Source organism: Sinohyriopsis cumingii, chromosome 1 (genome assembly GCF_028554795.1).
Source record: "Sinohyriopsis cumingii isolate HCF-2022 chromosome 1, ASM2855479v2, whole genome shotgun sequence".
Classification (NCBI taxonomy): domain Eukaryota; kingdom Metazoa; phylum Mollusca; class Bivalvia; order Unionida; family Unionidae; genus Sinohyriopsis; species Sinohyriopsis cumingii.
Genome location: NC_142961.1, coordinates 70,514,615 through 70,529,221, shown reverse-complemented (window position 1 = coordinate 70,529,221; position 14,607 = coordinate 70,514,615). Strand labels below are relative to the sequence as shown.

Here is a 14,607-nt window from a genome sequence, read left to right as displayed (position 1 = left end):
TGGGATAGAAGCAAACATGTGATTCATGAAAAACTGTAAGACTAGTTGCAGTATTGAGATTGTGTCATTTATTGTATTAGGCTACAAGACAAAAAGGGCATTAACTCTTACACAAATCACAGGAGTAAAAGTGATTGGTTTGTATGCACATCTTTAGCTGATCATAATATGTACCAAGTTTCCTGGAAATCCATCAAAATATGCATGGCTAGTTGTGCTAGTGAGACTGTATCATCAACTGCATTAGGCTACAAGACCAAAATACTCTAACAAAAATTGCTGAGCCAAGTGATTAGTGTACATGTATATTCTAATGTGGTCAATATAATATTTACTTTGTTTCATGGCAAAATCTGCAGAACTAGCTGCAATAAGGAGATTGTATCATAACTGGAAGACAATAGGGTCAATGACAAAAATTGCAGGAGCCAAGTGATTTTTTGATATTTATATCTTTAGGTGAAGTCTAATGTCTATTGATCAAAAACTGTAGCACTAATTGCGTTAAATAGTTTGTGTCAAACACTGCTACAAGACAAAAAGGGCATTAACTCTCGCAAAAATTCCACAAGCAAAATAACTTGTCAACATGCACATATATACTGTTTATCAAGCTTCATGGCAAGCCATCAGAAACTGGCAGACTAGCTGTGTTCATGATTGCAAGATTTTGATTACTAAACACCCCATACCAAGTTTTGGTACAGAAAACAAAGACTATGATTGGTTCTGTTTGCAGCATTTAGGACTGACTATCTGTTCTCCCACCAAGCAGAAAATTATACTACTGCTGAACTTTCTGTAAAATTACACTCAAGTTTCATCTTATCCTATTTTTATCTTGTATTTATTAAATGACCTATCTAAGTTATATTTATGCAGATTTCAAGGGTGATAGGTTATGGTAATATATCAAAACACAGCAAATGCCATTGCTTCATATGTGAAGTTGTGTTTCTCAATATGCTAGGATTTTCTTGTTATTGAAATAAACTGGACAAAACTGGGCAAGTTATAATGGTTTTCATACATTAATATACAAATAAAGTGTAATTATATGCTCATTTTTTTTCTTGGTTAACTTTGCATTGCAAGAATTGTGCAGTATTTTACGATATTGAACTCGTGTGCACAATTCATATTGCACTCATAAAGGAACTACTTTCTATTGTAAACAAACAATGTATGCAGATGCCAGCACTTTTGATTTGTAAACAAATCATGTAGACTCATGCAGTAGGCCCTTTACGTTTTGTTGATTAAATTTGTTTCTGAATGAACAAAAGCAGATGTTTTGTGGACTGCCACATACCAGCTGCTTTGCTACATTCCATGTTAACTTTTTTGATGCAATGTTTTGGATTTAGTTGGGCAATAGATGCCTGATTTCATAAAATTGCTGGGTACCTACAAATAACATGCAAGTGACAAGGTATAAACTGTCTCCTTTAGCTGGTAATACAAATGGCACAAAATATACTTATAGTTTTACATCCTGAATATGATTTCTTTAAAATGTACTTTCTTAGTTCTGCAAATCCAAATTACATGAGTCATGTCATCGGCTCTCAAGCTTGATTACACATTTAGAAACTGTACTGTAATTTTGACTATATTCCAAGTGAAATTACATCCTTCTTACTGCACTCAAAATGAAATAATCATTAAAATCCATAGCGTTGTTTTGATAATCACAATTGAAAGACTTCATATTTTTCCCACATTATGATTTCAAATCTTCAATGACAGAACAAAAACACACTTGCAGATGTCAACACACGTCTCCCTCCCTGCTTCAATCCGATGTATTTCATGTGGAATTTGCACAGATGAATCCAATCCATAATCACGAAATTTCGAAGGAATCGACAAAACTACCAAAATCTATTAATTCCAGATCAAATGGGAAAGTTATTGCAATGCAATTCAAAAGTTATGTCTTGTGCATGATTAAGTTCAAATTTATCTGGGCAGAGTTATGTGTGCATTAATAATGTTGTTGATGAGTAATGATGACTCTGTACTTGTATATTTAGTTTGGAATACAGCATACATTCAGTTACTTTGTTTCTTGTAGTGTATTTTATTCATATAATTAAGCCTTAGGTAGAATAAGAAAAATGAGCATATAATAAAAAGGTTACTGCATTTGTATGGAAAAATATGAACTTGTTTTGTTGGATGGATATACTGCACTCCCAAGGTCATGCAGTATTCCATCCGAAAAACTCGTTCATATTTTCCCATACAAATGCAGTAACATATAAATCCTTGAGGAATAGTTTAATATTAAAAAGCTGAGTAGATGAGCAGAAGCTCAAACAAAGACTATAAAACTTAATAATTGTATCGAGTCACTCACCTGACCCTTTCTGAAATAAATGCCTTTGTTTTCAGCATACAGTTGTCGCACTCCAGAATCTCCACGATCTCCATAAATTGTGATGTAAACATTGGCATCTGTACCACCTCCCCATATATCCCCTGTGTGCACTTCAATCTCATATTTCATGACTGGAAAAGAAAAAAAATGCATCACTTTACATGATGATCAACAACTGTAATGGTAAAATGCAAGTAAATAACTTGTGATGCCATAGAGAGATTATAAGTAACTGATTTCAGTGACATGTACAGCATTACCAAGTAAATAACTTGTGATGCCATAGAGATTATACATAATCGATTTCACTGACATGTACAGGATTAGCAAGTAAATAAATTGTGATGCCGCAGAGAGATTATACATAATTATTTCATTGCCATGTACAGCATTACCAAGTAAATAACTTGTGATGCCATTAAGAGATTATACGTAATTGATTTCATTGACATGTACAGCATTACCAAGTAAATAACTAGAGATGCCATTGAGAGATTATACGTAATTGATTTAATTTACATGTACAGCATTACCAAGTAAATAACTTGTGATGCCACTGAGAGATTATACGTAATTGATTCACTGACATGTACAGCATTACCAAGTAAATAACAAGGTCATAACATTGCATAAAGCAGGAACAAAAGATGACAAACATGCCCCTTTAAAAACGCACAGGATAAAGAAAGACCACCAGCCAGGCTGGATCACCCCAGAAATTTTAGAAACAATAAAGCAAAGAAACCAACTAAAATCAGTAGGAAATCAAACTGAATATAGAGTTTGGAGGAATAAAGTTAATAAAATGATACATCAAGCCAAATAAGCGCACTGCCAAAAAGTGCTGGGTGAAAACCAAAATAACCTGAAAGCTATCTGGAAAGTGTTTACAGGGTTTGTTGCAGGCAAATGTAAGAGTAAAACTGAAATTTTATCCCTCAATCATGAAGGCATTTATACTGATAATCCAACTGACATCTCAAATATTTTTAACAACTTTTTTGTTCAAATTGCTGAAAAACCTATAAAACCCAGAACTTCATCTGATTATCTGGAACTCAAACATTTTTGTGCTAAAAAAACTACCAAACAATATAAAGCTTGAAATTCTTGAAATTTACAACACAACAAAAATGAGCAAGACTAGATAGTGACAAACTCCAGATTCTATTTGACAACGTGAGCCTTAATATGACCTCACAAGATAGAATTCTTGATGTCTTCACTGATAACAACCTTACTTGGTCCATTCACATTAAATATGTTTCAAAAAAGGTTATTTTGTATCTTCAGCTACTGAGGAAAATAAAAACATATATTCCTCTTCACTATAGGGTCATCTTTTATAAAAGTTATATTCAGCCACATCTGGACTATTGTAATGCAATACCTCTAATTCAAACATAACAACACTTTTAAGACTCCAAAAGAGGGTTTGCCATTTAATTCTAGATCAATGTATAGACAATTTTCAGGATGCAATGAATAATATAAAGGTTTTAACAATACATGAAAGAATATTTCTTAGAAAGGCCAAATTGATGTAAAAAGTATCCAGAAAAGCCATTCCTACCTATCTAAGCAATATCTTTCACCAAAGAGATGCTGATGGCACTCCAAATTTAAGGTCCGTAAGAAGTAAAAATTACATTATACCAAGGCCAAAGAAGGAATTGTTTATAAAAAGTTTTCAATATACTGGTCCACTGGTAAGGAACAACATTCCCAGTGACATAAGGCAGGCTCCTAGCATTTCATCTTTTCATAATCAATGTCTTAAATGGACGAAATCTTTAGAAAATTGAACAGTTCTAGTACAAAAAAGACTGCCTGCTTTTCTGTAATTTTGCATCATTTTCATAGCTGAATTTTTCAATGCAGGATGATATTTTATATTTTATATATGTTTATGTTTTTACAGATGCCTGTGCATGTGTTCCAGGCTTGATAATTTGAATTTTAAAATTACTTAATTATTTAGTGTCAAGCCAGATTTTTCACATCATGTTGTATATACTGTATATACTGTACATAACATATAGAAGGCCTCAGGGTAGATTAGTTAATAATGACCTTATTTAAAGAGAGTAACACAATTAGCTAAGAACTAATCTACCTTGAGGCCCTCATAAAAGGAATTTATTTATTTTAGCTGCATGTCTGAAACCACTGGATATACTGGGTTTGGAAGAAGGAAACAGAGTGGGCATTTCTACTGGAATACTATTCCAGAGCAGAGTTCCAGAGTATTGGAAACTTTTTTTTAAATAACTCCTTATTTGGTTTGGGAATTTTATACTGTTTGGTAGACATGGATCACAGGTGGGGAGTATTACCAGGTAGCCTATACTGGAATAGTAATTGTAAATATTCAGGAGCACTATTATGGGATATCCTGTACATTAATTTGGCTTTTCTCATGGGGTGCATTATGGCAGGGTCACAATGTATATTATTCTCAATATTCACAGGGAGTTCATTCCAAAATAACAAACAGATGGTGATGCAATATGATGTAAGGTTATAAATCTATTGATGGCTCAAAGAAAGAAGCTGTATTTCAATAAAGGTTAACATATTTTACAACTCTGTCCAAGGTATAATTCACAACTTACTAGGCAGTACAGCCTCTCCCCTGCGTACAGCAGGAAGTTCCCTGCAGATCTCTTGATCATCTTCATCCCTAGCCAGCCATCTCTTACATGGGAACACTAACTCCTCATCGGTGTCTAGGTCCCTCATTCGCACCTGAAATATACTGCTATTATTAAGATAAAATTTGGATAATGTATTCTTGCACAGAAACTTTTTTTTAGGAACAACTTACATTCCTGAAGTGATTATCTTGTGTTGCTTCATTAATACAACAAAAACCCTCATAATAAGCTACAAAATGCAACTTTTCAAACATTTTAAAAATATTAGCTTTGATTGTAACCCTTTGATATTGTGACTAGGACTTCTATTCATTAACCTGTAAGTCAAAAGGAACCATGGTTCAATATATATTGGGAAATACTGCTTCAGTATAAAAGGAAAATCATTAGTGTAATTAAATGTCCATATAGTGTACCTTACTGTTGTCAGTATTTGTTTAGAAATTAATAAGCTTTTATTACAAAGTACATTCAAGTAAGATACAGTTCAACTTGTTATATACTTTAAACAAAATCCAAATCATTTTGCATTACCATCTAAAGTATACACTCGCTTATAAGTCGAGTCATACCACAAATAACAAAGATCCTAATCAGCCATAACCGAATGTGCCTGCAGATCAGGGTCTATGTTGTTTGTTCTACTGACTACTCCTAACAAACTGCACAGACCCAGATCTGCCACTGCATTATGTGACAGCAGATCTCAGTCTGTGCAGTATACAGTTTCTAACCACTTAGGCTGATGGAGTAGTGGATCTGTTAATTACAAAAATACAATGATGAGGTGTTCATTCATGTAAAGACTAAAATGTTAGCTTTAAAGTTATGTGTGTGTCGTTAGGATTTTTAACATAGCTTTAACAATTTTCTCGTCATATCGCTACAATGTCTGCAGTGTGGCAGTTTATAGTGATGTCTAGCACTGGGGCATCATGTCACAGACATGAAGCACGATGTCCCGCCCAGTCACAATATCCTGACACCAGGCCAAACAGTCCTAACACTAACCTCTTAATGCTGAGTGCCTAGCGAGGCAGCTGTTAGTACCATTTTTGTAAGTCTTTGGTATGACTCAGTCAGAGTTCTAACCCATAACCTCCCGCTTCTGAGGCAGACACTCTAACCACTAGGCCACCGGTGCGGTTGCTTTAAAGTTATAACATTATGTGTCATTTTCTGTTACAATGCTGGTGTATAATATAATGTTTATGTACATTTTTCATTTAAAATATGTAATAAATAAGTTAGCAAGTTTGTACTTAAGAATGTTTGTGCAGGCTGAATTGTTTCAGTGGTCTGACTCATAAGCTCAATGGCCACAGCCAAATTAATTTTCTACACAAATATATTTTTCAGTACTATTTCAATAACCCACACATATATCTAAAACCAAAGAAATATTACACAAGGCTAATAAAATGTATTTTCTTTAAAAACCCTCAGTCCAATCCAACCAATCAAATCCATTTATCCATTTGATATTGTCACTGTTTGACATCCTATCATTAGTTTCACCTGTACCATGCTGATAAAATAAAAATAAAAATAATAAATGGGGAATCACACATGTCCAAACATGCTTTCTTTCTAAAATATTTTCATACATGAAATATTTTTTTTCTCCAATCTGTTGGGTTCTGGGCTTAATATCTATATGAAGCAACCTGACTTTCATTGAAAATATTATTAAACATATACGAAACAGTGTTCTACTGATCTCTGTGTGTTGATGCATTTTCCGCATACATACCGCTATCAAAGATTTTACAGACATTCACTTATTTGCATTTTTTAACAGACTTGCAAAATCCCTATTGCAGTAATTAGGTTAATTTGTTTGATTATTCATTGCTGTCATGGACCAGGTGATTCCATTAAAGGAATAAGGGGATACTAGAGATGTACTCTCTGATAAGGTTTCATCTGACCGGAAAGGCTGAAAGCATCTACCCTTAGGACAATTCATGCAAAAAGATTATCTCTACACACGACAAAGTGTCACTTGGGCTAAATATAAATAAAATGAGCTTTGAGAAAGTAGGACATACCTGTTAAATATTTTTACAGCAATTGGTTATATAAAATTAATAATAATAATGACTTTATTTAAAGAAAAAGCTCATTTGGTCAACAGACCAATCTTACACAAGGCCTTCTACAATGGTATTTGTATAAATGTACATGTATACATATATTATGCACAATTTTTACAAGATGAGGTGTCTTTATACAACAAATGCTATTAAAAACGACAATTGATCTACTGCTGCAATCAAATATGCACAAGACTTCAAGGATGAGTGCATTTAGGATTCATACAAAGAGCAGCAGCAAACATGTGTAAAACATTATAGGTGAGCACATGAAAACAATGTTGTAAAAAGTAGTATTATTGAATTAACAAAATCATAAAAATGGTTGTTTCGGTAGATGTTGACTAAGAAGCTTTTTTTGAAAACTTGGCATGAGTCAGCTGACTTTATATAAGGTGGTATGTAATTCCATAGTTTGACTCTGGAAAAAGCAAAACTCTTCTCATAAAACTCTAAATTTCGTTTAGGTAAATATAACTTGTTGTTTGAGATGGATCTTAGTTCATACATACATTCACCAAATTTAAAATTACATTTAAGATAATCAGGAGCTAAACCATAAAAGGATTTATAGACTACCATTAGTACACTTTTTTGAAATAGAGTTCTCTGCTGAAATGAAAGCCATTTAGGGATTTTAGAAAGGTCTGTTGATGGTATATCTCAATCAGCATCAAGAATAACTCTAGCTGCACTTGTTTGAAATTTGAGTAATCTTTCCTGAATTTCTGCACTACCATTACCCAAGACAGAACAACAATATTCAACGTGTGGCATGATACATGCATTGTAGAATATCTTTCTCTGTTCTTGAGGGAGATAAGATTTTATTCTGTTCAAGAGATAAAACAGTGAGTTCACTTTTTTAATGACCTTATCAACTTGTACTTTCCAGCACAAGATATTGTCTATCATGATGCCATGTAGTTTTTCATTTTCTGACTGTTGTATGTCCATTCCTTTTACCATTACTTTGTAGTCATTTTCTCAGCTTTTACTCTTGCTTGAGTACCTATGATCACGGCTTTTGATTTGGCCACATTTATCTTCATACCATTGTGTCCACACCAGTTATTTATTCTTACCAAATCTTTATTTAATTTAGTGCTAATCTCATAGCCTGTTGATCCAGTGTTATATAATGTACTATCTGCAAACATGGTGGTAGATAGCTCAATGTGATGTAGTAAATCATTGATATAAATCATTGATGTACACAAGAAAGAGTAATGGTCGATACACTATGTTGGATAATTTCACAATGAACAGAGACTAGAATTAGTCAAGGGTACATGTACTTCAAATAGACACACACTGTGTATGACACTTACCGTCATTTTCTTGAATTATACTAATGTCACATTTCTGTGATGCATTTATTACTTAAACAGTAATCTTTTTATTAGCACAGACCTTTCAATCAGTACAAGGAAACTTGCATGCAAATTAAATTGTAATCAATGAGATTTCATTGTACCTTACCCTTCATAAACATATCATCATATACATTTCTCAGTATTATAAGAAACAAGTGAGTGATGATATATTACAACTGCACATTAGTGGGGTGGGGTGGGGTGGTGGGTTTGTTGATTACCAGCTTAATTCATAATTCCTTGTGACTTTAAATCTGTGGTCTAGCTTACCCACAAAAGCCACATAAAATCGGTGTCCCTTTAATAATAAAAAATTCACAGTAATAACAGAATCACATTCCCCATTCATATAAAGCCAACAATATCTGACCTATTGGGTGTAAAGATAATCAAAGAATTTCAGAACATACCTCATCACAAAGCCAGCCGGGAAAATCCCCAGAATTGTCATGGGCAATCCGGATCTTGTATACCTCACCTACATTTCCTACTGATACCTGAAAGAAATTATCAGTTCTCATGTTAAAACATAAGAGAAAGATATCTTTTCCAATTTGCTCAAAATCTCAGTCATGTTATGCTTTTTGGGGGAACATTTAAATCAGTCAACAATCATAATTAGTAAAAAATTTAGAGTGAAATAAATTTTTACTTCTTTCATTACAGCTGATGACAGTGATCCCTTTTTAATACTTTCATTATAGCTGATGACTGTGATCCCTTTTTACTTCTTTCATTATAGCTGATGACAGTGATCCGTCCTCAGAACTGCCTATCCAAGGATTAAATGGGGACTCACAGGAATTGTGTTTTTTTGGGGTGGGCTTGTTATTGATGGTCTATGAAGGGAATGTAGTGAGGTGGCCAATTCGTGAAAGTAGGGAGGTGATCAATAATTAACATTAAATGATATAAGGAAGGAAAATTTGGACAGGTGGTGTATACTTGCCATTCCCGTTTTAGCTCCCATAAATAGCAAATTCAGCAGCATATGAATTCAAGGTTTTTGCATAGGAATAACATACAATTTATATATTACATATTATTCTCAATAAAAATGAAAATACATCATGTATGTACAGTGGAACCCCGCTATAACGCGATAATTGAGGTCAACAAAATTGGATCGTGTTAATATCTGGGTCGCATTAATGCAGGATTTTGCAGTATTTTACTTTTTTGAGAAAACAACTCATTGGCACATATACATGTATTCATGTCTACAGTATATGATGAATAGGGTATCAACACCGTTTACTATCTTGCCATCGTGGCATTCAGTTCATCTATAATGCATGTAATTCTACTGAAAAACTGCACACATATTTATAATATTCAATATATTTTCCCCTAATCATTGTATCTGAATTCAACGTCTAATATATAGCATAAACATAGTATCAACATCGTTTACTTGCTGATATCGTACCATCGGGGCTTGAAATTAATCCATAAAATATGTAATTCCATTGCAAAAATTGCATACATATTTAAACTATTCAATAATTTTGTCACACATCATTATGTATCTGAATTCAATGGAAAAAATTAACAGCAAAATTAGGTTAAGAAAGACGAAGCACGTGTACGGTTCATTACGTTACAGGATTATATGAACGGTGTCTGTACAAATTTCATACTGCTAAAATTTTCTCATATGCATTTCTATGTACATTTATCCATTGCAAATTTCCAGTAATTAACACTTGTACACCTATTTGTTTGAACGACTACAACAGAATAATTACAAATCAACACACGCTTTCAGCGTACATGTAACTTTTACTTCAGATTTTGTGACTATTGAAAGAAACATGTGAAAACTACTATACTAATCATGGCGCAAAAGTGCAGAGAATGGTTTGCGTTTGTGAACTTGCTTTTCCATAACAATAAAATATACCCATGTAAAACCCTAGAACTAAGTGCAGTAGGCCTGCATTGGTCACAAGTCACTTTTTAAAGAAAAATGTAAAGCTGAACGCATGTACAATTTTATACTCTTTCAATTTCCAGCTAATAAAGCGGAAATTATTTACTGGTCAACTAACTGCGTCTAATAACACCGCCAAGCCCAGAAAACATGTTGGCAGCTTTCGTTTTTTGATGTTTATGAAATTGTGAGAATCTTTTATCAACCACCGCATTGTCTGCTGATTGGTTGTGTATGCAGTTAAAGAAGAAACACATGTCGGCTATTGTTTGAGCAATGATTCTATACAGAATTAATTGAAGACAATCACAAAGACGACTTACTGGCTTTACTCATGGACCAGTAATAAGTAACATTTCCGATAATGTTTATTTTGGCATAAGACTTCAAAAACCTGGTGAAATTGTTACATTTCAGAACCCAAACCACGACTGTATTATATTCGAATTCATAAGCGAATTCTTCCACAAAATGATAGTAAACATTTTACACACTATTTCTCTTACTTTAAAAAAAGTATTTTTCCGGGTACAAGAAAAATACATGTACATGTATTTAAAATTTCAGGAACCATGCCACAATCGTATTATATATCATATTGTATTCAATTTCATACACGATCTCTTCCCCAAAATGATAATCAATTTTTTTTGTTCAAAGTGCAGAGAACGAATTGCGTTTGTGAACTTGCTTTTCCATAACGGTAAAATATTTTTATAAAAAAATAGGAAATTAATAACAAGTTCATAAGCCGACCCCATGCACATGTAAAACCCGAGAACTAAGCGCAGTAGACCTGCAAACGTCATGAGTTACTTTTATATATTTTTTTTAAAGCTGAACGCATGTACAATTTCATACCCTTTCAATTTCCAGCTAATAAAGTGGACATTATTTACTGATCAACTGATTGAGTCTAATAACACCACTAAGCCCAGCAAACATGCTGGCGGCTTTTTTACTGGATCAGTAATAAGTAAAATTTCCGATAATGTTTATTTTTGGCATTACACTGTAAGAACCTGGTGAAATTGTTAAATTTCAGAAGTTACGCCACAATCGTATTATATTAAAATTTATACACAAACTCTTCCCCCAAAATGATAATAAACGTTTTATACCCTATTTCAGGAACCACGCCACGATCATATTAAATTGGAAGCCATACGTGATCTCCTCTCCATAATGATACTAATTTATTTATATACTATTTCATGTACTTCAAAGATTTTTTTTTTTCCATGTGTGATGATACGAAATTTCGGGAGCCACACCACAACCGCTTTATATCCGTATTCACGTTAAATCGGGGCACATTATAGCGGGGTTCCACTGTACCATAATATCTTTTATTCACTAAATTCAGTATTATGTTTCTACTATGTAGTTTGTCCACTTACCAAATACATTAAATACCATATTTTTTGTTGTATAAGCCAGTACCTTGGCCTTTCACCTTCAACTTGTGTTTGAGGGTTGAGAATGGAGTTTATGCCTAATTGGCTTTTGTCATGTTTTAAGTAGTAAACAATATGCTGAGTTCAAGAGTTAGCAGAATTTTCCATTAGTTTTCTAGAAGATAATATTGCATCGTAGATCAAGTGTGGATTTATATAAAAGAGATTTGGTAAACAATTATTATTCTTGTTTCATACCAGTCTTTGAGAATCTATGATCTGAGTTTACCATCATGTTCAGATATAATTCAAGAAGAGTTATTTACATAAATTATTTAGTGGAATTACAAAAGTGCTCATTAACTTTTTAGACCAAAACTCTAATTTGGGATTAATGAGAACTCTTTCAGAGACATTCTGGATTCTATCATTGTGACAAATCAGCACATTTAAGACTATTGGAATTCATTCAGAGTATTCTATATGTTTGGGCATGTAAATTTAAGACTATTTGGTATTATAATTTAAATTACTGTGTCTTTTGAATTTTTACTTTGTATCCAAGGGAAATAAATTGTTTGTTGAATTTTACTTAAATTGTTGGGTTTACTTTTCCTTTTGTTACTTATTTTAAGTACATGAGTCATAACATTCAATAATCTTCTGCCAACAACATATTTACGAAAATGATTTGAATGAACTGTTCAATTTTATTCAGAAAATTGTGATCATGTCCACAGTTATAAAAAGACATGCAATAAGATTATAAGTGTGGAACTTTTTTAAACACCATTAATGTACCTCAAGTGCAACAAAATGTTTTATTATTTACTGGATCAGACATAAAAATGGTTAGGTGGGTGGTGACATAATATTAATAGTACAAACTCCATCAATTTAATACTCCACTGTGACTTATATAAGAATTAATAAGAGGAGAAAATGATCTCCCTCAACAAATATTCCAACATAGTGTACATATCACTACAAAAATATAGTATAATTGTAAAATGTTGAAAATCTGATTACTAGGTATTCTTGTCTAATACTTATACAGATAAACAGATGCCTCTTTGTACTCACATTAAACTCATCAATATGTCCTGCCTGAAAGTGTTGCCCATCTCCCTGCCCCAGAGTTATGGGCCCTGAGTTGCCTTTGTTGCCATACACTGTCATGGTGACCTGAGCTCTGGTGCTAGCAGATGGCATAGCATTTGTCTGCACCCATACTTTCCAGCGTCCCTCTACAGACAAAAATAATGTCTTAAAAATTCATTGCATTTTATTACATTATGAATGTCTAAATTATATGTTACACTTCACGTTAAAGAGACACCTTAATACCTTTAGAACTTGAAACAGTTTGTAGACTGCTGGTGGAATAAATATCAAAATTTACTGAGTCAAAATTTATCATAGTAATTGATTTCTGCCAAGAAATAATAGTAATCATGAAAGTCCACATAAAAACTAACTGGGGATTTAAAGGAAATCTTAGCAATAATGCCATAAATTCATGATGATGATGTCAATATAAAAATACTGAGTTTATAAAACTATGAAGATTTAAACTTTGTCAAAGCTGAAATTGTGGGAGTGTTTAACCTTTGTGTTGTTTTTTCTTTACTAAATACATGGATATTATGTAAACGTATTAATAATATATAAATATATCGATTTCGGATGTTATCATTAGCACCATAATATTGTTTTTAAAAAAACATGAAAACCATCAGACTAAATACACTGTTTCCATGTCAATAATTAATAATCATTTCAGCATAATTACTTGTTTTTGCAAGTCTATCCTTCCTGTTCTGTAGACGACTCTGCAGATTCTCCACATCGGACATTCTACTTCGAAGTCGTGAACCAGGTGTTTGAGAGTAGGTAAGTGCCATTGGCTTAAAATCTTCAAGTGGTGCTGCCACTAAGGCATCTGGACCATCAATCAGCGATTTGATGCCAGTAATCTAATATGAAATATACTTGTTACTTTAAAAAATATTAAGCAAACATAAAATAACTCTTTTAATACCACATTCTATCTTCAAAGTGAAAATGTGTTGCTGCAAGTTTAGTGATATTAAAACAGCATCTGACAGTCTCTACAAAGATTACAGTGATAATGAGCAGCCATTTCTGCCGTGAAAAAGATTGGTTGTTTGCTTCTCAAACACTTCATCTTAAAAGTCAAAACATGGTTCCAGTCCAGCACTATGTATGGAACCAGTCTAAAAAAAATCACACTGCAAATATGGCAACTGATTACCACTGTAAAATCTTGTAGAGTCTATTAAACACTGTTTTAGCAGCAATAAAAATATCGAAATGTTTTTTTACTTCATGGATAGAAAATGGTAACCAACTATAAACAGTAACTTAAGAAAATTAATGACCCAGTAATAGCAAGTCTCTAAGTGCCAGTAAGTTGACACCATGAAAGGACATAGATGATAACTGTTTTAACTGCTGGAAAATACTGAAAATTGAATTTAGCCTAGATAATGTCAGATAAAAGTGTCAAGGGTGTATCTAACTTGATTTTGGATTAATCCACTCAGACATTCTGAAGTTATAGAGTGGAAAGGGAAAATGCACCTATCAGTATAATAGCCTCAGCTGAACATGGGCATGTGAAAAAAGCTGAAAAATGAAACCTGACAGAACCAATATAATTAAATTTCTGTACAAAATTTACATGAATCTATCAAGTTTATATACATTGCTAAAGAATGTGCTTTAAACAAAAAACCTAAAAT

The 14,607-nt window shown here is 33.0% G+C and overlaps 1 protein-coding gene across 1 annotated transcript in view; it reads right to left on the bottom strand.

The window, feature by feature from the left end:
- Positions 1-14,607, bottom strand: part of LOC149807090 (lipoxygenase homology domain-containing protein 1-like) — a 276,859-nt gene that overhangs the window by 236,791 nt on the left and 25,461 nt on the right. The window contains exons 3-7 of the mRNA XM_089961784.1: positions 13,635-13,818; positions 12,926-13,089; positions 8,923-9,009; positions 4,999-5,131; positions 2,363-2,514 (exon numbers count right to left, since the gene is read on the bottom strand). Of these exons, the coding sequence (XP_089817910.1) occupies positions 2,363-2,514; positions 4,999-5,131; positions 8,923-9,009; positions 12,926-13,089; positions 13,635-13,818 (720 nt within the window). The remainder of the gene's footprint in view (positions 1-2,362; positions 2,515-4,998; positions 5,132-8,922; positions 9,010-12,925; positions 13,090-13,634; positions 13,819-14,607) is intronic.